Below are 24020 nucleotides of genomic sequence, written 5' to 3'. Positions count from 1 at the left end.
TATAGGCATTGAGAATGGGCTAGTTTCGTCATTGTAGTCGGGATTCTGTGAGCATGCGCTGGCAGACACGTATGAATTTAATGGATATATATGTGGGCCAGGCTTGTCTAGAAATGACGGCGGCTGTTGATCCGGTCTGACACGTGGCAGAAGATCCTGCGGTAGCTTGTCACTCGTGGTCTCTCTAGTCGGCGCGTGGACCGTTGAATTGGGTGGTAGAGATATCTAAGGCGAGGGCTAGTGTACGTTGTTACTGTGGGCTTTTTCTCCTATTGGCCTTTTTTTTTTTTTTTTTAATCCTTCATTTTATATTGACTAATGTAACATATTTTAAATATTTTTATGTAAAAGAAACTTATTTAAAATTTACATAAAAATATTTAAAATACATTAATCAATATAATATATATATATTATCACACTTTAATTTTTGCATTGCTGTGTAAAACATAATCCTAATTAAACGTATAACTTTTATTTCTCTTTATATTATTTACCTTTGCACAAAGTAGGCTTCACCAAATAAGTTGGAGCACTACATAAAATAACTCCTGGGTGGTTGGCCACCCCACCCCAAATTATGGCCTTTTTTTTAAAAAAAAAAAAAAAAAATTGTTATTTTAATGCAAATTTATAATTTCATAAAGATTCTTTCAAAAAATAAATAAATACATATCATAAGAATTTATAAATTCATTATGAAACCATAAGGATTTATTTGTTATAAGGTGACATTAAGGGTACGTTTGAAATTGAAATTTTGTAAACAAAAAGTTCGATTTTAAACTAAATAGCAAAAAATAAATCGTTTGAAAATTACGCTTTTAATTTTCAAATCGCAGGTAATATGATGCTTTTTTTAAAGGTTAATTTATAATTTTAAAGGCTAAACTGTAATTTTACCAAACGCTTAACTGCGTTTTTAAAAGTCACTTTTTCAAATCGAACATGTTAAAATTGCTATTTTTATATCGCATTTTTTTAAAAAAAAAATCATAAACTTAAACGGACTCTAAGGTCAAACTATAAGGAGTAATTTAACATTTAACCAATTTGGCAAGGAGGTAGGATCCAAAATGGTTAAGGAATAATTGACAAGAGATTTATTAATACATGATTTGGCCTAATCTTCTTGTTGTTTATAACATTCCACAAGGTTTAACATTTTATTAATTATTTACTACATTTTATTATTGTCTCTTATATTTTATTTTAAGGGTAGAATCTTCTTTTCTTCCTATTAAAAATGAACACAATAATAACTTGTCACTGTTATATAAAGTGAAGTCTTCTTTTTGCAGTCCCTTTTAGTTGAAAGTTAAAATTCTATAGCATCTTTATTTTTCCTTATTCCCTTCGAAACAAAAGAAAAAAGAGAGCAAGGATTTGGAGAAAAAGAAATGAGTGAAGGACAACAAAAGCAAAAGAAGAAGAAGAAGAAGAAGAAGCAATAGCTCTTTCCTTTTGTGTTGCAGAGATAGATATTGATACAAAAAAATCTGCCTAGGAAACTCAATAGATAGAATTGGAAGAAATGGGAATCAACCACCTTTCTGACTCACCATTCACTCCCTCAATGGATCATACCCCTCATACATAGATTCTTGGTGAGTTGTCGTTTCCACCATTATTAGGAAGGATCAGGATTCATTGTGAGAGGAGTTCCATGGACCCACATGTTTGAAGTCCAAATACTTCGCAGGTAAGTTTATGGGTGACAATTTGGGTTTGCGCATCGGATTAAATTGTGTCGAGTTATAGATATAATTAATAGGTGAGACTCTCTAATCATAAATCGTTAATTTCGTGTTGCGTTCGCAAGCCGTTAAAAAAAGAATTGATAATCCTAATGTTGCGTGTCGGGTTGAAATCGTTTCGAGACATGGATATAAGAGTATAAGGCTATATAAATCAATTTTAATCCAACCCATTTAATTAATGAATCAGAGTCCTTAAAAATTTCAAACAAAAAAAAAAAATTGTAGATTTTCAAATTACGTAATTTAGGTCATTTTTAGGCATCTAAACGCTTGGGAAAATGCTACATATTAAAAATGCGGTATGTTATTAAGACAGCCATGAAGAATTTTCCTCCAAAAAGGTTTCATTTTCACTTTTTCAGAGACGTTTCTTCTTCATAAAATTAAAAGATAATTTTTTGCTGAAAACTCTTTTTACAACATAGAGAGCAAGAACCTGATGAGAATATATTCAATTCACAATTGTAACATGCCACCTTCTAAATTATGTGACATTTTAAGTGTCTTTCGATGCCTAGAAACGACCAAAAGAAACTAATAAAATTATAGAGGATCTTACGGGTCAAACCTCCAAGCAAATCGTGTCAAAAATTGACAACTATAAATAAGTTATTGTTCGAACAAATAGGCTTCAATGGAAATCTTTCACAATCACTTATCCGATTGCAAGAGAAAAAACAGGACAATTGCATAGACCCCCCCACCTGCAGATATTGTCGTTATGAAACCCACTAGAGAGAGCATGCCCACATGCTATATTTACACCCTTTTGATCATAAGCAGATAGAAGTGATGTGTTCCTCTTCTGAGCCTGAGGGGTGTGTGTGGAAGCAATGATGATGGCTCATGGCTCTCACTTCTCGTCGGATAACGACAAACTGCGTTACCTCACTCGGTGGGAAACAGACGTTGGAGCTTTGCTGTGCAAAGCCGAAGAGTGTAAAAAACTCATGAAATCCTGCCGCCAAAGAAGACTTGGACGAATTGATCATTTCAAATGATATGATGCCTCAACCGCTACGCGGAACTTGGCCGTCAATCAAGAGCTAAAAACAATCGTCTTTCCCCTTTTTCCTGTTGCCTTTTTCATGCAGACAAACATCTTTGCATCCATCTCTGTTTTAAGGTAACTTTCTTCTTCTTATTATTATTATTTTATTACAAGTCTACACACACACCAGTTTCCTTACTATTGGACCTCAATGGACATTGACATGTGAAAGGAATTTCCGTTTGGAAAAGCTGTATCACTGATCTTTGTCGTCGGCTTAAATGACAAATCCAAGATCTTAGGTGCAGGACATTTTTTTATTTCTTTTTTTATAATTACTTGGAAACGAGATTACAAACTAAACAGAAATAAATCATTATCTAAAACATAGAATAAATAGAGATAATCCAAACTAATGGAAAGGTTATTCGAATCCAAGGGAGAGGTGGGGGATAGGTGGAAATGCTGCCAGTACAGAACATTTTAAAAACAATTCAAGAACCTTTTTACAAAAAACCTTAGCCGCCGGTTCCTTTTCAGATCTTGGTTGACCCCCGACCCTCAACTCTTACTTTTTTTCGTCTTGTTTACTTGCTTTCTGTTTATGGTTTTGTTTTCGGCCCGACAGTGAGCCGTGGGCTATTGGATTTCTTCTTACTCAGTGGCTATCTGCAAAACCAAGAGGTAAAGGTGTTTTCCTCTAATCCTTTTGAAAGTTTGGAGTTTGTGGGTTTCGCTCTGCGATTGGAATGTTCAAAGTTATGAGCAATGATTGGCAACATTTTGATGAAGAAGAAGACTGATGTTTTGGTACACAAATTGGGTTAGTTCTATTCCAGCAGGTGAATAGGCTTATTCTTGAGTAGGTTTTGGTAAGATTTTATTCTAGTACGCAGATAAGCTAATTCCAAAGAAAGTTTTTTTTTTTTTAAAAGAAGCCTTATACAGATCTACCTGCGACCTCTATGTCGGCCAATGTTATTTAATTTATGTTTTTGGCTTCTTTAGATTGTGTTATGTTATTTAATCTTGCAACCTACCATGATAGACTTTATATGTAGTTTTTAGATTAGATCTTGCTCTCTTAGTAGAACTTATTGTAAAAGAGATATGTTTTTCGGTGTCCTTCTGTTAAGGCAGTTGCCTTCCAAGTCAAGAATTAGTTTAGTACTTTATTTTTATAAGTCTTTGTACCCTTAATTACAATTTTTGGCCGTTTGGGCCTCATGTTATAATGAATGTTATTTCCTTGTTAAAAAAAAAGAAAAAAAAAAAAAAAAAAAAAAAAAAAAAAAAAAGAAGACAAATTGCTCCCTATAATATCAGAATGAATTAAAATATCCATGTAGTTGGCCTAATTTTTTACAAATAGTTTTCTGAAGTCAAATTTCATTAGACGTCACGATAGCGTCAATAAAATCGAGATACGTGTCATTCTTAATAAAAAAAAATATAAATATATTAAAAAAAATTTTAAAAAAAAAATTGTAAAAAAGAAATGGGTGGCTGCCATTCAGGCCGACCACAGTTATCAATAATATAATCTTTTCTTTTCCTTTTTTCTTGACCTTCAATCCGGAGAGGTTGGAATAGAAAAAGATATTTATGCCAACTCATAGCTCACTTAATTTTTGGGAAATGGGAACATAAAAAATATCATCTGCAATTCCTCCTTTCTTCAAATTACCGTTGACTCTCTCCACGACTCCTAATAACTCTTTGCCCCCAAAATTTCAATGCTCTTTATATCATTTGGCACATTAGGAATAAAGGTGCCCTCCAAAGAGTAATTAGGACAGTCATTTTCACTAGTCATGAACACCCAAAAGGCCTGGAATTTCACCCTTCACGTACCCTTTTAGCCCCCTCAATAGTCCCCCCCTCGTTTTGGAATCACCAAACTGGATTTTGATGTTGCAATTAGGGATCATTTCTCTATTTATGCAGCTGTATGTTCGAATTTTGAAGGTTCCATCATTTTTGCTAGCACTAGAGTTGGCCCCCCTTTGCCTTTGTAGCTTCTGCATATAGCTCGTGACCTTAAAATTGACAGAGTCATCTTGATAGATGATTCATTGCCCTTTTCAGCAGATTTCTTTGACATTTTTTTGATTGGGAGATCACATCATTAGTCTCAAATATCATTTGAGTGTTAACTTTATTTCAAGAGCCGGACAGCATCCAAAATTCATAAGAGCACTAACTTTCGCGCTCATAATTTAGTCAGATAGATCGCTTTGACTAGATTCTTTAGTAGCATTACCACTTATATTTTCTCTTATTAGATCTACTCCTTGAACGGGGAAAGCATCCGCCTATGACACCTCTGTTTTGTTGTTGTATCTTTGCATCTTATGAAAAAAAAAAAAAAAAAAAAAAAAACAACTTAATTGGCTCACTTGTGTTTTTTTTTTTTTTTATTGGTAACACTAACAGAAGCAAGATACACAAGGGGTGGCAGACCTAACAAGCACCCTAATATAGTTGATACAATGTTAAATAAAAACAATAGAAAATAAAAATAAGCCAAATAAAATAAAGTATTCGGTCCAAAAGCTTCTTCGCTCACCAACCAAGAGAATGACTACTAAAAAAAGTAAACAGTGCGTTTAGCATTACAATTTTGTAGAAAACTAAATGCGATTTTAAACAAAATTGTAGAAAATAAATTGTTTAGAATTACTTCTTTAAAAAAATTGCTATTTGAAAAAGCGTTTTCAAATCGCAGGTAAGGGGTGTTTCTTTGAAAATGCATAATTTTTAAAGCTAAATAGCGATTTTAAAGGCCAAACGCTTAACTATGTTTTTAAAAATCATATTTTCGTATTGCATTTTTTTTTTTTTTGTTAATGAATTGAAATGCATACCCAAATAGACCAAAACTGTCTTAGTTGTCACAGCAAGGAGGACTATTTAAACCTCCTTTTTTTTTAACTGGTTACACACAAAAGTTAATTCATAAACCTCAGTCCAGATGATTTTGAGATTCAATTTTAGGTTACGATGTGATGTCGAAAAACTTTACCAATTGAGTTAAAAAATATTTTGCATCCGAATATTAATTAAATATGAAAAAAAAAAAAAAAACTAGAGAACATTGATTGTATGAGAAAAAAAGTTTAATTCTGAGCAATTTCAGAAACAATATAGATAGTAATCTATTATGCAGATTGAGGAAAGTTTATGTAATCTTCATTGAAGTTTTAACACTCTATAAATTGGTCATGTCTCTGTCCCCTGTATCACAGAAAGTCGCTTTACTAATTACTAGGCCTACTTTGTGCAATACCATAATAGATCTATTTGCACATACGATGCCCAGTTGCTGCAGCATCTATTTGCACATCTGGCTATTTACATATTTTGCATATCAAGTGTTTTTAAACAAATTCACAAAAAAAATAAAAAATAAAAATCTGTATATTTTCAAATTGCAGGTATGAAGATGCGTTTTTAAGACCTTAGCAAAAAACAGACCCTTAGATTTACCGAAATGCTTATTGTATGACAACAACTATGGGCTCCTTTCAGGCATGTGAGAACATTATCCCATCATGTGTAGAATACATGATTGCAGTAAAACATTTATGTTTTTTGCTTCCAAAAAATGATACAGGATCAAAGTAACTTGGCTAAATGTATACAAAGCTATTTTTTCGGCTACATTTGCCAACCAGCATTTGAATCCAACTAAAAAGAACCACCATTCTCTAGCAAATTCAAGCAATAACTACTGCAAGCGGTGAGGATAAAATCAAAGCACTTGTCTTCTACATAAATGTGAGTAATCAGCATGTTACAGACCAGATAAGCCTCCCTCATAAAATGGAAACATCATGTCTACTTTGCATTTCTATTTACTTTCAGATACGGCAAGGCACCAATCACATTGTCATAGTCACTCCGGTTGACTGGGTGCTGTGCATGACAATAAATCAGAAGCGTAAAGAAAGCAATTTTCAAACTGGAATTCAGACAGTGATGCTAAATCTGAGAGGAAAAAAAAAAAAACTATTTACATGCAAAAGAAACAGCACCTAATTACTAGTAAGTCTTAATAGTATTTCAAGTCATTCAAAACACACCCATTTTATTCCAAGCTAAACAAAGTATCAAGATCCATTCTTGGTAGATTAAGGCATTTATGTAAGTTCTCTTTCAAAAGGAATTTTACTCTAGTACTAAACCTTTGCAGGGAGTATCCATGTCCTAAACAAACTCTGAGTGGAAATGGAATGTTAAACACAAGGAACATGTCCTAGCGGCTCTTGCCCACATATTTTAATCTGAGATTTTCATCTAAAAGCTTCAGGATTTCACTCTAGTGTTGGTCCCCCATAAGTAAGATCATTGGAGGGGCAGCTTGATAAAATCTTAACATTCAGCAATTATTTTTTTAAACATAAAGTGCTGACTTTCAAGACTCCAACCCATTCACTTGCACTTGGCACCCAAGACTTTTCCATTGCAACAGACAATGGCCCCTACCTTTTTATACTCTCTTGAACAATGGGGGGAAAAAAGGAAAGGAAAGGATAACATGACAAGAACCAAGGTAGAAATGCACTCAATATGACAAGATTTTTTCCTTTGCTCTACGAGATAAAATTCTTCACTCTACTCATTTACAAACCTTAACATTTCTCTCTCTATTAAAGCTTCAGGACTGAAGACCTTAACATGCCAACTTCTGAAGAGGTTACCGAACAAAGTCCATACCATCAAAGAAACTCCACACAAGAGACAGCAAACAGAACAGATAAAAAACACAAGAAGACAATAAACTACGAGGTGATCCTTCATCTCTTAAGTGCAAAAACCACATGATACTGCCATAGGGAATAATTAGACGTATTCTGTTAAGCAAATGTGATGATTTTCCCAACTTAGATGTCCAAACAAGAACTTAATCTTTGGTAAAGTCAGCAATACAACGAATCTTGGAATGAGCTGACAGATGATGAATGAAGATATAAGAAAATGGACAGATACGAGGCCCTTTATATAAAACAACATCGTGGATTATTTCCTCCTTATTCTTCAACATAGTTTCATTAAGAAAAAGGACAGATACAAGGCCCTTTATATAAAGCAAACATCGTGGATTATTTCCTCCTTATTCTTCAACATAGTTTCATTAAGAAGACAAAAGACTAGAAAGATATTCAGTCTCGAGGACCACTACTTGCTCAATTTTGTCAAAAACCTAAAGATTTGATATTGAATATCAAGATTGCATTTTTAACGAGCTTCCAAAGCATCTTTATCTTCCCTACCAAAAATACAAAGAAGGAAGTATCTCAATCAGAGCATCCTCTTCAAATTGGATTCTCCACACAAATCTAGAAAATCTTTCCATCACTTTTCCTCGCATACTTGTGTAATTTGCTCTTGTAATATCTATAGATGAGGAACAAATTGGTAACCCTTTTGTCTTATTTATTTTAACACATTTCTTCAGATCTTTTAACCCTCTTAAAGATTCAAAAAGAGGAATATTCACTCAGCTTGCGTCAACTATGTCATTTTTCATACTTTCTTCTTCAGCCTCTTACAAATCCTCACCCCGGTTCTCCATTTGAACAAACATGATCCAACGATTGTAACCAAATCACGTGCCTTTTCTATATTCTACTCTAAGTGGAACTTATTTCATTTCTTAACCAACACAGTCTCCCTATATAGCAAAATTCAAGCATATTAGCAGACTTATCAAATCAATGCCTAAAACAGAACACTTCAGTATATGCTATCGACCAATGGATAGACCTTAAGCACAAAATCATGTAAAAATTCAATCCAACATCAAATTTAGCCATCCAAAATTAACCTACATAAGAATTTAATCTAAGACTTGTATTTTTTATTTTATTTTTTTTCTATATATGCAAGTATAGAGATAATGTAGGAAGAAGGCCGGGCGCACCATTTTGGAGAGTCTTAATTTCCTCTTGTTGTTCTTCTTGTACAACAAATGTTGCTTTCCAGCTCTCCTCCGAACTATTTTCCCTCTGCCCGTCACCCTGAATCTCTTCGCTGAAGCCTATTAACAAAAAAATTCACCAAATAACTAAGAATAAAAAATAAAAAAGCTCAATTGAACGCTCGTAATTTGTAGGAAGTCAAAACAACACAGAATTGCACAGGCTGTAGTCTCCCAGGACTGAATTTCATTTGGGAAGTGCAAATTCAATCATGGGTCTTGTGTATTGCTATTTAATTTAGCATAACAACTACAAAAAATTTCCTTTCTTTTACTCTCCCAAGCTTCCCCAGCAACCAAACACGATGGAACTAAAACCGAGAGAAGAGAGAGAGAGAGAGAGAGAGGGACCTTGTGGGTCTTCATTTTGTAGCCTTTGGCGGAGACGATAGTGAGAGAACGAGGCCTGAGAGGGAGGGGACTGATTGTGGGGAACTTCTGAGAAAGAACCGAGCCGAAGAACCCAGAAAAGCTGTGCGAGGAACCGAGTCTCAGCGAGCTCCACTTGTTGCACGGAGCGAGTTGGACCGAGAGGCCGTGGGAGGCCCGAGTCGACTGAGGAGAGCACAATGGGGAAGAAATTTTGAGACAAAACGACACCGTTAAGGTTGCACAAGCCATTCTTCTGCCGTTAAAAGCTTTCAGGAGCAGAAGAAGAAGAAGAAGAAGAAAGAAAGAAGCTGCTTGTGGTGGAGTTCGTGTGGATAAAGGCGGGGATAGATTTGGGGGCCTCGATCTTTCTTGGAATTCACGGGTGAGGACAATGCGAGTTCATGGTCTGTAATGCACTCGCCAACATCCTACTAAAGGGAAAGTTTGGGCCAAAAAGAAAAAACTTACAAAGCGAAGATATGTTATTTGACTGTAAATTTAATGTATTGTTGACAACTTGACATTTTGAAATGCAATCAATCTCAAGTTGTATCATGTATATATATATATATATATATTTATTTTTTATTTTTTTTTTAATTTTTTTTTTTTTAAAAAAAAGACTTTGAGATATAGCACTTGATTTTCACATATATTTAAAAAGATATCTACTCAAGATTGTCAAAGTTGATTGGCAATCATCTTGACGCCACCATACGAGTAAAGGGAATTTTCAGTGAAGCGATGAAATGGGTAAAGATTGAAAAGAATACCAACAATGAAAGCACTATGTTAGGCCAACATGGAAAGTGAATGTGATTAGATACACTAAAAGTTCTAGTCCTAACAGTAAATGATAGATATTAGGTTAGGCGTGTTGGCCAGACGATGACACCACACAACTCTAGTTTTATTTTATTTTTTAAAATTATAACTTGTTTTATCTTTTAAAAAATATTTTGTGCTTTATTTTTTAAAAACTGGTTCGGCATTTGAGAAGTGATAAAAAGTTTACCTTTCCTTCTTTTATTTACCTGGAGGAAAGGGGGTCTTGGTTTTTCCTTATACGCTGCTACGGCCGGTTCATCATAACCAGCGAGTGGGCCGTAGCTCCTCCATTTGCTACTCAACACGGTTTGGAGGATGAGACTAGGATGCTGGGCAATACAAGCCCATGCTGCAGGAAGGTATGTGATCGGATGCAGCACAAGCTCTACCTCATTACCTGTTGAAAAGTGACATACAATTGATGTAGCATCTCTCATTTAAGGGCAGCATCATGAAAATAGCTTGCCCAAGTAAATGGATTTAAATTGTCAACCTGCTTTTTCTCCTACCAATGTTCCTCCACAAATGCCTGACGAGAAAACTCTCTACACTGTTTATACTGAAAAGGTAGTTAACTACAAACCATTACAATCCACTCACACATATGCTTAATGCATAGAAGAAGAAACAGGACAGTGTTCCCTACATCCTTTATAGGCATCAATCCACTAATTCAGCGCGTAATAACTGGGCAGGCTTCATTCCTTGAATAAGAGCTGAGCTCTCAGAAAGAGAGGCAGAGTGGAATCTTAAATATGCAACCTTCATGTCCGATTCTGGATATTATGGCCTTGTTAAGATGAATATAGATTCCCACTCCAAACTACATATCACGTCCTGAATAGCACATCATAGAAGCATCAGAAGATTTAAAGCTTGTAGAGGATTTTTCCTCTCTCGCTCTTTTATTTTCCTCCCTCTAGGATATATATATATATATATTTTATTTTATTTTATTTTGAGATGGGGGGTGGAAGTATATTAACTAACATTGCTCCTCTACACTTGCACAAAGTTCAAACCCATATCAGTTCATTTTCCACTTACCGAAGGGTTTTCCCGGTCAATGTCGAAGCTGTTGATTGCACAAGGTTCTGCCAACAGCTCAATTGGTTCTTCATCTGTGCATTATAAATAGTCAGTCCCACTTCAGCTTTTTTTGGAAGCAAATTTCTATTTCTCCAAAAACAAAACAACCATTCCGCCTATTAGCAAATGAAATTAACACAAAGGATTTTATCCATAATAATTGGTTACTCAACCACAGTTGCAACAAGAACTCCATACCTTGTTCAACAACAGCAAGGATTCCATCTTCTGAGCAGATCATAGCAGGTAATATCCGTGAGGATGAGATGTTGCCAACGTTTGTAGACTTAGTGTAGCGGTCATACTGAACTTCCCAAACCTCACTTTCACATGCTAAACGAGTTGCAGCCTCACCTGTCCCAATACCAGAAAGAATAATTGGCTGTTGTTGCCATCTAATATCCCAGGCAAATACAGTACCTAAGGAACCTCCTGCCTATAAGTACACAATAATAATAGCATAAGATTCAAGAACCAAACAATTGCGTAGGAGATCAGTGTTTAAAACATAACATATTAGAACCTTAAAGTAATCTTGAAGCTAGAAAACAATTTGAAAATGTAATATCATTATGGTCAATGAGAACATGAGATGGATACTGTATACACCATATCATGTCAAATGTAATTCATTGGTTGATAATTTCCTTCATGTTGTAAGTGTTGATTCCACTATTGTTAACATGAAAGAAGAGAACACACCAAATTTGACATGTTTCGACTAAAATAAGCTATAGAATTTGAAACAAGACACATATCTCATGGGATTGTAAACAAAAGAAGCACACATGTATAAAGATATTTGGAGGAAAGGCTGAAAGATCTTTGGAAAAATGAGAGAGGTTCCCCCAAAGAAAAAATCTTCCCCATTAAATAAACAAGAAAAGACGATAGTAATGAAGAATGGTGGAGCAGGCATCTAACCAGACAAGTGTGTTTTCTTGATGGATGGATGTCAATGGAGTGTACAATCCCAGAAGTTGTTCCTTGAGCCCTGCAACATTACCACATACATAACAGTTGATAAGTACGGAAAACTATTTTCAGTCTGAAGGATAAATTAACAAGCACAAGGTCAATGAATTAGTTATCCTTCAACACATTTCTAGTCATGGAGCAATAAATTTAAACAGGTGTGCTTAAATGCAGATGATTTTTTTTTTTAAATGTATAAAACTCAGAACCTATGAAAGGTTAGAAGAGATGCTCTAAGCATTTCAACCAAGATACTTAGAATACAAACTTACAAATACACACTGAAAAGACAAATATAATATATATTAAGTGTTTTAACCAAATCAAATGCCTAATGCAAAGAATTCCTCACACAAAAACAACCTATCATTATCTGCACATCCATCTATGCTCCCCCGCATACATAAATACATATATACCATCACAAATACTAGAATACACATATTTGATACATAAACTTCAACGTGCATATCTCTAATGTTAACCATATATGAAAAATAACGCTCGGAAATGACCACTTCGTAAGCTACATACGAAACAATGCCTGTCAAGTCTCAGCTCAATAAATTTCCAAATTATATAAACATCCCAGTACTAATGTCATCCTCCTTTTCAGTTTTCATTAACTAACCAATCCAAGCCAGATCCAAATCTGAAGTTTACACGTCTTAATATGTTTTTCCAGGCCTAGTAATACCAAAACAAATACGAGTTAACGAGCACAATTCTGACCCGGACAATCTTCTAGCACATTCAGGCAATATTGTCAACAAGTTCAATTTCGAGTTTTGAATTATTGATTTCATGCACCAAATCTTATAATACAACGTCGAATTTACATAAAGCGTTTGTTTCACCTATTTCCTAATTCACATTTACTCAGCAAGCTTTCTACAAAAGAAACACTACACGAAACAACAACTACTTACCAGTTGGCCTTGAACTGAGAAACCGCCCCGCCGGGCCTCCGCTGATCCCACCACTGAAGGCTAAAACCATACCCACCAGTGACAAACTCAGCCGGCGACGCCCATTTAGCAGCCGTATATGAAACCAACCCTTCGCTATCAAAAACCCGCCGGACACCCAACCGGGAGCCCGAAACGCTCACCAGATTGACCCGGCCGTCCTCTCCAACGCTAACGCACTCGGCGGCGCCGTCCATCACGTCCACGCCCGAAACTGGCCCGGCATGGAGCTCCTTCTCCGGCACAGAGAGCTCCGACATCGAGGCGTCGACGGCGTTGGCGAAGAGGAGGTGGAGCGAGCCGGAGACGGTGCCGGCTGTGATGAGGGGCTGGTGGGTCTGGGTCCGGGAGGTTCGGAGCGAGGAAACCCGGGAGGGTGGGGCCCAGGTGGACTGTGGGGCTAGGGTTAGGGTTTGGGGGTCGAGGGAGTGAATTTCGAGTGTGGGGGAGGGGGAGGAGAGAGCGAGGACGGCGAAGCGGTCGAAGGCGGAGAGCTGTGGGAGCCACCGGACGGCGTCGATGTAATGGGGTTGTGGGAGTCTCTGGATTTGTGGACGCCCTGGGAGGGCGGTGCCTGTAACGGCCATTGGTTTAGGGTTTTAGCGGGGGTATGTGTGCTGGGTGGCGTTGTCAGATTGAAGTGTTTGAAGGAGGTGAGTTTGGTGGGAAATGAAAAAGCCTGAATGGATTTTAATTCAAGTTTTAAAGGAAAAAAATCCAGATTTGTGATCTTAACCAAAATTGAATATCCAAAAAGAGTTATCGTCCAAGAAACATTACTCTTTCTGTTTCATGCTTTCCCTATTTTTTTTTTTTTTACTTTTTGTTTTAAGTATCTTTTATGTGTCCTTGTAATTGTTACACGATTAGCTTTTGAACTCTTTATACACTTTTAACCACATTTCGATCAACTGTGATACGATCAAATTATTAATAGACCTTGACACGATTCAAAGTTTGATAGAATGTCTGATCAATTCTAATACATTAGTTCGATCGATCAAAGTTGACATGATTAAAGGTTCGATCGAACATGAAATTGCCTCATTAGCGGCAACTTTTACTAGTCGCCACTAACATCCGATCGATCATGATAGGATAATAGGATCGATAGAACGTTCGATTGATCCTAGTGTATTACTGTGATAAAGTTCAATCAATCAAACTTGACACAATGAAGTTTTGATATAACATCTGATTGATCATAATGTACTAATTTGTTCGATTACGATAGGATCATAAGATTGATAGGAGATTCGATCGATCATAGTGCATTACTCATATCGATTGAACATCCAATCGATCCTAATGCATTAGTTTGATCGATCGTGATAGAGTTTGATCAATCAAACTTACACATTGAATGTTCGATTTAACATTCGATCAATCTTACTGTACTAGTATGATAAATCCTTATATGACAATATGATCGATAAAAGATCTGATCGATCATAGTGCATTACTCTAATCGATTATGAAAGAGTTTGAAAACTCAAAATTCACATAGTTAAGGTTTGATCTAACGCCCAATTGATCATAATGCACTAGTCTAATCAATCATGATAAATAATAAAATCTATAGAAGATCCAATTGATCATAGTGCATTACTCCGATCGATCCTAGTGCATTAGTCTGATTGATTGTGATAGAGTTCGATCAATCAAACTTGATACAATGAAGGTTCGATATAGTGTTCGATTAATGCTAATGTACTAGTCCAATCAATTATGATAGGATCATATAATCGATAGAAATTATAATCGATCCTAGTGCATTATTCTGATCGATCGAACATTCGATCTAGTGCATTACTCCAATTGAGCGTGAGTATATGAATTTTGTATTATCTTAGTGCATTAGTCCGATCAATAATGATAATAACATATGATCCATTATCGTGCATTAGTCTGATTGATCGTGACTCTATAGGTTTTCTATCATCTTTGTGCATTAATCTGATCAATCGTGATACAATCAAATAATTAATCGATCACAAATTTACATATTTTTTAGGAAAAAATACACATACCCCCTCAAATTGACTAATTGTCAATGTCCCATCTAAACTACAAAAAAAATGCGAATGTCGCCCCCTCGATGACAAAAATATGTTTCATAAAATTAAAAAATTCTTATAATTATAACAAAATAATAAAAAAAAAATTGAAAAACCAAGGGGGTCATTTTAATTTTTAATTTTTTATTTAAACAATTAGTTTTCGTTTTTTTGTTTTCAAATTTATAAGAATACTTTATTAGTTTATTATTATTTGTTGTTTAATATTAATAAAGGATTTTTTTTTTTTAAAATAAAAATAAAAAATTTGGCCAGAGTATTAGCCAACCCATTATAATAAACTCATTAATGCTTTACTGGCCGTTTTAAACAATTCAAACGGTGCCGTTTTGATATTAATATTAATAAAGGGAATTTTTTGTTTTCAAATTTATAAGAATACTTTATTAGTTTATTATTATTTGTTGTTTAATATTAATAAAGGATTTTTTTTTTTTTTTTTTTTTTTTTTTTTTTTAAAAAAAAAAAATTTGGCCAAAGTATTAGCCAACCTATTATAATAAACTCATCAATAAAGCGGGAAACACTGGCGCTAAGGTGAAAAATGAAAATTTCGCACCGTTTTGACTGAAAATTTTGCCTTGAAATCTCTCTCTCTCGTCCTATCGTCTCTCTCTCGTGTTTTCTGTTTTTGTCTCTTTATCTGTTTGATTGTTTGAGACGAGAACGTAAAGAAAACCTAATCGACTGGGCAATGCTTGGAAGCCCAAGATGATGAAGGCTGTCTCTCTTCTTTTGAGAATGATTTTTCCGCTAGCTCTTATAGCCCTGGCTGGATTGCTATTTCATGTTTACAGCACTGTGTGGCTAAAGTCTGAAAGGATCAGGAAGAAGCTGCGCGTACAAGGGATCAAAGGGCCTTCACCTTCTTTTTTTTGTACGGGAGTCTGCCTGAGATGCAGAAGATCCAATCCCAGCCTCCAAATCATGCTGAAATTGTAGCCCGCGACTACACTTCCACCCTCTTCCCATATTTCGAACAGTGGAGAAAAGAATACGGTACGTACAATTTATAATATTGTTTCTTTTCCACTTTCTACCTCGATCTATCTCTTCATTTCCATCCAGTTTTGTTTGTTGCAAAACTCATTCATATATATATATATGGCGTCATATATATATATATGGCTAAGGGAGAACAAACCTCTCGGTCACTTGAAAAATTTGTCTTCTTTAATAAATATTATTCAATTGGTTTCACCTGTAGCATGAAGGGCCGGTATACATCTCCCTGCATGTGTAACAAGCTAGTGCCATTTAACGCTCCTACTTCTTTATTTTTCATCGATTTAAATCAGTATGAAATTAAGAAGAAAACAAAAAGGAAATAGTAATATTGATAGAAAACAAAAGAAATTGTAATATTCTATCAATATTGATAGAATTAAGTATTTCCTAAATGAGATGTGATAGAATTTTATTGTGTTTAGTGATCAAACCGACCAAATTATATTGATAGAATTTGATGCAATGATATTTGTCATGTTTTAGCAATCAAAATGAGATTTGATAGAATTTTATTGTGTTTAGTGATCAAACTGACCAAATTATATTGATAGAATTTTATGGAATGATATTTGTCATGTTTTAGCAATCAAAATGATTTTTGATAGAGTTTTATTGTGTTTAGTGATCAAACTGACCAAATTATATTGATAGAATTTTATGGAAATATATTTGTCATGTTTTAGCAATCAAAATGATTTTTGATAGAGTTTTATTGTGTTTAGAGATCAAACTGACCAAATTATATTGATAGAATTTTATGGAATGATATTTGTCATGTTTTAGCAATCAAAATGATTTTTGATAGAGTTTTATTGTGTTTAGAGATCAAACCGACCAAATTATATTGATAGAATTTTATGGAATGATATTTGTCATGTTTTAGCAATCAAAATGAGTTTTGGTAGAATTTTATTGTGTTTAGTGATCAAACTGACCAAATTCAGTTTGGTCTATGTGTGCGATATTTTTATTTATGTTTATTGGGATTGCAGGTTGCTTTGGATATTGAGTACTATCACAATATGTTAGTTTCCCACCAAAAACTGAATCCTAAGGAAGTCATTTTTGGATGGTAAATCTCATGTTGCTTTAATGTTTTAAATATTTAGTTATTGGCCTATCTCTAAGGAAAGTATTCTGATTTTACTTTTTGTATTGGTAATCCGATAGGTAGAGTGTTCAGTTGTTATGCTTGTCCATCGAATACCAGTCCACGGGCTGTAACTTATATACATCAGAAGATTAGGAACATTTTCAAATTTATATGATCCTGTTTCTGGGTCCTAACCTCTTGATTGATTGAATTTGGATAGACAGATGCAATGGATCCTAAACTCTGTCTTTTGCCTTCAATTTGGATATTGTTTGATGTTTTGTGGAGACTTTTTTGGTCTTTTATGCATTTAGAGTTGGTATCTAGTTTTGTTGGATATGGATTTGGCATAGTTGGCAATGAATATCTGACTCTGTTTTACATTGAAATGCAACGTTGTTAAGGTATTGGGGAATGAGAGATTGATGTATTGAGAAGGTCATCATTGGCTTCAATCTTCAGCCCTACTCTTCTTTCTAGTCGTTGGATGCTTTTCATTTAGTTTCTAGTGATGCATTCTCCTGTTGGGAAGAGGGCTTTTAAAAAACTTGTTATATAAGTAAGTTTATACATAACGACTCTATGCTGGTCATTTTTTATTTCATATTTTAGTAGGGTTACAACTATGGCTTAAGCCATAGTTTATGTTTTTCAATAAGAAATACTCAAAGGTTGAGTTTTCTTTTATGTTACCTCAATTCCTTTATTCTGGTAAGACTCGTCAATCCACGCTGCATCAATAACTATTGTTAAGAAATAAACATATGCTGCAGACATTATAGGATAAAATAGGCAAAACTCTTACATTAATTGTTACAAGTGAAACAAATTAAAGACTAGTTGATCCGTCTCACTGTCTTTCTTTTTTTCTTAATACATATACATGGAGCACGTGTTTGCTCATGTGGTAGAACAGGCGCAATCTTGAGAAATTGCTAATAGTTGTTGTAGATTTCCATGAAACATTCCACTTCTTCCATATCTGCCACATCAAAATACCCATAAGAGTCCTATAATTTTTTTTAAAAAAAAAACCATAAATTGAGTATATGCTAATTTTCTTTTTTTTGTTTTTGTTTTTTTTACCAAAGCCACTTGCCGAGCACGCATAATTGATTACAACAATGTTTAACATAGCCAAAATACACTCTAAGACCGATTCCATTGTAATAGTTCCAAGCGGCACATTTGGTAGCACAACAAATCCCGCTTTTGATTAGACTTGCTTTTGGATCCTTTGCAGAAGATAGAAAGGGTTGGAGTCGTGGAGGGCGATGGAGAGGACTTGGATGGTCTTTGAGTTCAGCATATGTTATTATTAGCACAAGCATTAATTATCAATTCCGCCATCACTACAAGTCTTTTTGAGGTGAGTGGGTGTTCTATTTTACAGGTCTTGAGCTTATGTTGCTTAATATATAATTTTTCTGTGACAATAATCTTTATCCCCTTATTGTTGATGCACTGTTTGCACGTATTCCTAGACAGAATACAGCTTTTTTTTTTTTTTTTTTTTTTTTTTTTTTTTTTTTTTTTTTTTAAATTTTTTTATTTATATACGAGGTATCCCCCAGGCCCTATAGCTACAGTATACCTCGTTCGCTGAACGATTGGCCCACCAAGGTGGTAGTCGAACCTTCCGAGCGTATTTACTGCCTGCCAGGACCCAATGACAAATCCTCGGCTCAATATCCGACGCCATACCAGGCATTGAGCATTGAAACACCAGCAGATGGTCAGAGGCCTAAAGACCCCTCCCACACAACTGGGATGGTTGGCCCCATAAGATTGTTTGCACCTAGATGGAGTCGAACTTGGGACCTCAAGGGGTAATATTCCCTAGAAGTCACAAGCCTGACCATCAGGCCAACCCCATGGGGTTAAGAATACAGCTTCTTTGGCTAGTCGCCATACAAGTTTGGTTAATCTGATACATGTATAGAATTAAATTTGTGTTTTAATAGTATGCATTATTTGTCAAGAAATTAAATGTTTATGTTGTTTATTCTTCAGTCTTCTTTGTAAGGATTTTGATTTTTGTAGAATTTCTAACTTATTGAAATTTACAAATGCAGAATCAATTGTAGCATTGACAAATTTAGATTTAAGACTTGGAGCCTATACAAATAATGGTTGGTTAAATTTTTGGATGCACCCATTAGATGTAATCTGGCGAGGAAGACTCAGTATTTCAATACCTAATGTTTTATCAAATTTCGTTTTGAGGATGATTGTTATGCTTAAACAATTTGCAAGCTGGGAGTGCACTTGAGTAATTTCATCTTGTTCTTTCTTATTTCTTCTAACTTAGATAGATGCATTGCTTAAAGACGTGAGCCCAGGACAGACCAAAATTCTATTTTTGGTTTGTTATCTTTTATGCAAATTAATAAATGTGATTTAGATAATTCATACCAAAATATTAATTGGCAAAAAAACAATGCAATTGGCACATTTTTATTTTTAAAAATAATTTACTATTATGGATGACTTTTATCGTTGCTAATATACCAAATATCATTAGCAACGACTTTAGGGTTGCTTTATATAATCAGGGACGACAATGTCATCGCTGATGTGTGCATCATTAGTGACGGCATTTGAGAAGCATTTTTAGTAACAATTTTTGGTGCTATTGTCGTCGCTCATAGTCATTATCAGCGACGACTTTGAAAGTCGTTGCTATTTAGTCTTTAACAATGGAGTATTTGCAACCACGTTAGCGACAACCAAAGTCGCTAATAGTCAATAGCGACCATTTGAAGGGCTTTAGCGACGACTCAGGGTTGTCGCTAAAGACCATTTTTCCTTTTAATATAAGATCACATAATTTTGGAATGAGATAAGAACAAGAAAGAGAGACAGAATTAAGGTGGTTCGGCCTATGACCTATATCAATATGTCAAAGTATTTTCTTAACTATATCTTTGCTTGATTATTTGATTGTATACAAAATTCTATAGGAAAAATACAATTTAGCTCTTCAAACTACCGCTCTTTCTTTGGATGGCCTTCCAAACTATCAAGGCTTGCACTTTGGCCTCTCAAACTACACCTTTGAAAAATGCACATTTTGGCAAAATATTCCCATAATACCCTTGCCATGTGTTATTTTTCAATTAAAAAATAAAATAAAATAAAATAAAAAATTGAAGAATATATATATATATATATATATATATATATATATATATATATATATATATATATTTTAAAAAAAAAACTAAAATTTTATTTCTTATTTCTTATTTTTTATTTTTAAAAAGGTGGTTGTTTGGGGTGGCGTTATTTTTCAACCGTGACCCGATCTTCCCGACACTCCTTTGGTCATTGTTCGTTTGCAACGCCATGATGATCGATTTTATAGCCTGGTTTGGCGAGTTCCAATTCACATCATCAGCTTGTTGATCTTGATCGAGCTCAAGCTCGCCCCGCTCTAGAAAATATCCTCCACTTAAGAAAAACTTGTGATCTTTGAGCTCTAGGTAGCTATTGGCCAACGTTTTGAATGCCAATCACAGAAAGGAAAATAGATATGAACATCAATGAATAAGCTCACGGTTGTTGATTTTTCAGTCCAAAACTGATCGAGGTCCCTCACAATGATGATAGACTTGCTTGTCGTTTGTAACAATACAAAATTCAGATTGAATCATTCATAACCTTTGAAAGATCAATATTATAAACATCGAAGAATAGGAAGTTAGCCATGTCCGCATTCGGAGAGATGAGGATGAGTTCGCCGAGTTACAGGCGTGTATCGTACTCAACAACGATGCTAGAAAGAAGCAGTATGTTCTCCGGTAGATCGCAATATTTTAAAAAAAATTAAAAATTAAAAAGAAAAAAGAAAATTTTAGTTTTTTCTAGTTTTTAATTTTTTTTTTTTAATTTTTTAATTTTTTTTTGAATTTTTTATATTATTTTTGAATTGAAAAATGACATGTGGCAGGGGTATTATGGGCATATTTCTCCAAAATGTGACTTTTTCAAAGGTTTTGGTAGTTTGGGGGGGTCAAAGTGCAAGCTTTAGTAGTTTTGGAGCCATTCAGAGAAAGAATGGTAGTTTGAGGAGATTTTTTTTTTTTTTTTAAGAGAGTTTAAGCTTTCATTAATGACCCAAAAGAAATCACTAAATTGGTGTACATAGTCAACCACTCTATAGGTGTACACACATCATGAGTCCACAAACAGTTGCTAACAAAAGAAACCTAGCCAAACAGAATGGTGCATTTGCGTTCACATGAACCTTTGCTTGAAGAGAGAGTCGGTCACGCATTCTGGGCGAGAACCAAGGACCAGGTTAATCGAACACAGAGCAAACTGGTAATGAAAACTCTCAGACCATCACAGACAGTTGCTACAAAGAAACCTAGTCAACAGAATGATGCCTCTACGTCAACATAAACCTTTGCTTGATCTGGGAGTAGGTCACATATTCTGGGTTAAAAAGAAATGACCAGGGTTAAACTAACGAACATAGCAAAACTACCAAATGATGGACAGAAAAATCAAATACCATAAAGCACCCAAAAAAAGAGGCGGCCGTCGGAGAAAAGAACCGCCGGCGCGTGAAGCACACGTGTTGTCGCCGAAAGAACCCCTGCAGTGGATGATCACCAGAAGTCCTCGGCTACCACCAGAACTGGCATAGCTCACACGTGCAGCCGAAAGGGTGGAAAACCCCAAGCGCGTGCAGACCATGGGCCAGTGACCTGTGAGCGTCTTAGTCGGAAAAGGCGGCGTTTGGATCAAAGGATGATGATGGGTATGGTTGGAGGGTGTGTGTCGTCTGTAGATCAGCGGATCTGAGCAGATCTGGCTCCAAAGAATGTTGAGAAACTAAACCACTTCCAAATCTTTCCACCGGTGACACAAACGGCAGATTCTCCTTTTCTGGAACCTCTATTGGGTGATTCCTACCAAGCAAGCACAGAAAAACGACGAAATACAAAGAAAAAACAAACCTCCATAGTCTAAAAGGGCTAGGGGGACTAAAACCACCACCGGATCTAGTCCGTAGGGACAAAAATTTCACAACACTATTGGCTGGAAAACTCTAACCTCCACTGGACCAACCCAGGAAGGAATCAAAACCTTTATAGCCCTAAAAGGCTAATAGGACAAAGCAAAAACCGGGAGGAGGGGGCATAGAGCCCCCCTCCCCCAGCAAACAAACATTGGCTTTTTGAGAGGTTTTTGGAGAGCAAGAGGCTGTGAAAGAAGAGGAGAAAATTAAGGTTTGGAGAGTTAAATTGTATTTTTTTCAAACTCTATTTATAGAGAAAAAGTTTTTTTCTAGTTTTATAATAACAACTATCTTGTAATTCTTATCACTTGAGTTTTTATAGTTATTGTCTCAATAAATCCATGATTGTTAATGTATATTTAGGGCTTCAATACATGTGTGTGTTTTAGGAAATTATATATGTTAAATAGTTGTATTTGGTGGGTGTGAAATTTTAGGAAAATGAATCCAATTCAGAACCTGGTATGCACCCACTGTTAATCTGTTATATTGTCTGTCCATAGAAATGGGGAAATAGCATGAATTGAAATATTAAAGGTTTGTTTGGTTTGAATATTATTCAATATTCTAATTCGGAAACCCACATTCAACCCGCAATATACCCGAATAAAAACCCGGATTTAAATATTCTAATTTTTAATTTCCCTTATTCAAATGCCATGATTATTTCAATCATAATTAACATTAATTTTCATAACACTAATTATTATGCACAACTTTTCATACAATTCAATCATTTCCTATTATTAAAAAAATATATTTTTTTTCAATATAAAAAATTAATACCAATCATTATACAGAACTTTTCATACAATCCAATCATTTCCTACCTTTAAAAAACACTTTTTTTTTAATCTACAAAATTCAACACCAACATTTATTCATAAAGAATCTGAATTCTATTCAACACACATTTTCATTGCCTTAAAATCTACAAACAGATTCAAAATATTATTCTTATTAAAAAATTCAACTCCCAAACGGATCATAAATGTTCTAATTTATGTTGGATTTTTAAGAGTATTATGTGTTTGAATTATTTATTAATAGGAAAAATTATATTTTAACCCCCCAAATTACCATTCATTTTGCAACTAATCCCACAAACTGTCAACACTCTAACTCCGGCCTCCCAAACTACTAAAACCTTTGAAAATGGTCATATTTGACGAAATATCTCTATATTACCCATGTCACGTCTCATTTTTTAATTAAAAAATGCATATATATATATATATATATATATATATATATATATTTAAAAAAAGTAAGCTAAAAAACACTTAAAATAAAAATAAGGAAAATGGGGTGGCGCCACCCCCAAACACCTTCCTTTCTATTTTTTTTTTTTTAAAAAAAAAAAATTAGTTTTTTTAGTTTAAGTTTTAAGTTTTAATTTTTTAATTTTTTTAATTGAAAAATGACACATTGCAGAGGTAATATAAGGATATTTTGCCAAATTGGACATTTTTCAAAAGTTTTGATAGTTTGGGGAGCCGGAGTCAGAATGTTGACAGTTTGTGAGACTAGTTGAAAATGGATGGTAATTTGAGAGAGTAAAATGTAATTTTCCCTAATGCCTATGACAAGCGCTTTTTCTCTCCTTTTGTATGAACACTCTGCATTCATCTTTCTTTCCCGATGGTGATGAGTAATTTGGTTGCTTAGGAATAGGGTACTTTATTTCCTCTTCCTCTTGTGTGGACGTGTATATATAAAAAAAAAAAAATAATTTATTGCCTTCATCACATGGAGACGTAACTCTAGCATATAAAATTTAGGAAACGTAATTCCTGTCTAACGTGTTATAGGAGACGTAACTCCTGTTTAACGAATGATAGGAGAC

The 24020-nt window shown here is 34.7% G+C and overlaps 2 protein-coding genes and 1 long non-coding RNA gene across 3 annotated transcripts; 1 reads left to right on the top strand and 2 right to left on the bottom strand.

Moving 5' to 3' along the window:
* Positions 1-6322: 6322 nt before the first annotated feature.
* On the bottom strand, positions 6323-9531 carry LOC133865297 (large ribosomal subunit protein bL35c). The gene is made up of 3 exons (XM_062301677.1): positions 9086-9531; positions 8678-8794; positions 6323-6669 (listed from the first exon to the last, which is right to left on the bottom strand). The coding sequence occupies exons 1-3, from the start codon at positions 9353-9355 to the stop codon at positions 6592-6594; spliced, it is 465 nt and encodes a 154-aa protein (XP_062157661.1). The 5' UTR covers positions 9356-9531; the 3' UTR covers positions 6323-6591.
* Positions 9532-10346: 815 nt separating this feature from the next.
* Positions 10347-13720, bottom strand: LOC133865223 (nuclear pore complex protein NUP43). Its single transcript, XM_062301586.1, has 5 exons — positions 12928-13720; positions 11948-12017; positions 11222-11459; positions 10982-11055; positions 10347-10771 (listed from the first exon to the last, which is right to left on the bottom strand). The coding sequence occupies exons 1-5, from the start codon at positions 13551-13553 to the stop codon at positions 10718-10720; spliced, it is 1062 nt and encodes a 353-aa protein (XP_062157570.1). The 5' UTR covers positions 13554-13720; the 3' UTR covers positions 10347-10717.
* A 1938-nt stretch (positions 13721-15658) lies between these two features.
* Positions 15659-19402, top strand: LOC133867444 (uncharacterized). The gene is made up of 4 exons (XR_009900057.1): positions 15659-16043; positions 17045-17124; positions 18389-18514; positions 18720-19402. It is a non-coding gene; the product is annotated as an uncharacterized LOC133867444 (long non-coding RNA).
* Positions 19403-24020: the final 4618 nt, after the last annotated feature.

Source organism: Alnus glutinosa, chromosome 4 (genome assembly GCF_958979055.1).
Source record: "Alnus glutinosa chromosome 4, dhAlnGlut1.1, whole genome shotgun sequence".
Taxonomy (NCBI): domain Eukaryota; kingdom Viridiplantae; phylum Streptophyta; class Magnoliopsida; order Fagales; family Betulaceae; genus Alnus; species Alnus glutinosa.
Note: the sequence above shows the minus strand (reverse complement) of the source record. Positions and strands in the feature narration are given on the sequence as shown.

What these genes read in the sequence shown, in the direction of transcription:
- LOC133865297 (XM_062301677.1), bottom strand. Translation starts at nt 9,355, where the DNA reads ATGGCTTGTGCAACCTTAACGGTGTCGTTTTGTCTCAAAATTTCTTCC. An exon ending in ACAAAATGAAGACCCACAAG is followed by an intron (nt 8,795 to 9,085) that starts GTCCCTCTCTCT and finishes TTTTGTTAATAG; the next exon opens with GCTTCAGCGAAGAGATTCAG. An exon ending in AATTAAGACTCTCCAAAATG is followed by an intron (nt 6,670 to 8,677) that starts GTGCGCCCGGCC and finishes TGTCATGCACAG; the next exon opens with CACCCAGTCAACCGGAGTGA.
- LOC133865223 (XM_062301586.1), bottom strand. Translation starts at nt 13,553, where the DNA reads ATGGCCGTTACAGGCACCGCCCTCCCAGGGCGTCCACAAATCCAGAGA. An exon ending in CCTTGCTGTTGTTGAACAAG is followed by an intron (nt 11,056 to 11,221) that starts GTATGGAGTTCT and finishes TATAATGCACAG; the next exon opens with ATGAAGAACCAATTGAGCTG. An exon ending in TTGACCGGGAAAACCCTTCG is followed by an intron (nt 10,772 to 10,981) that starts GTAAGTGGAAAA and finishes TGTGCTATTCAG; the next exon opens with GACGTGATATGTAGTTTGGA.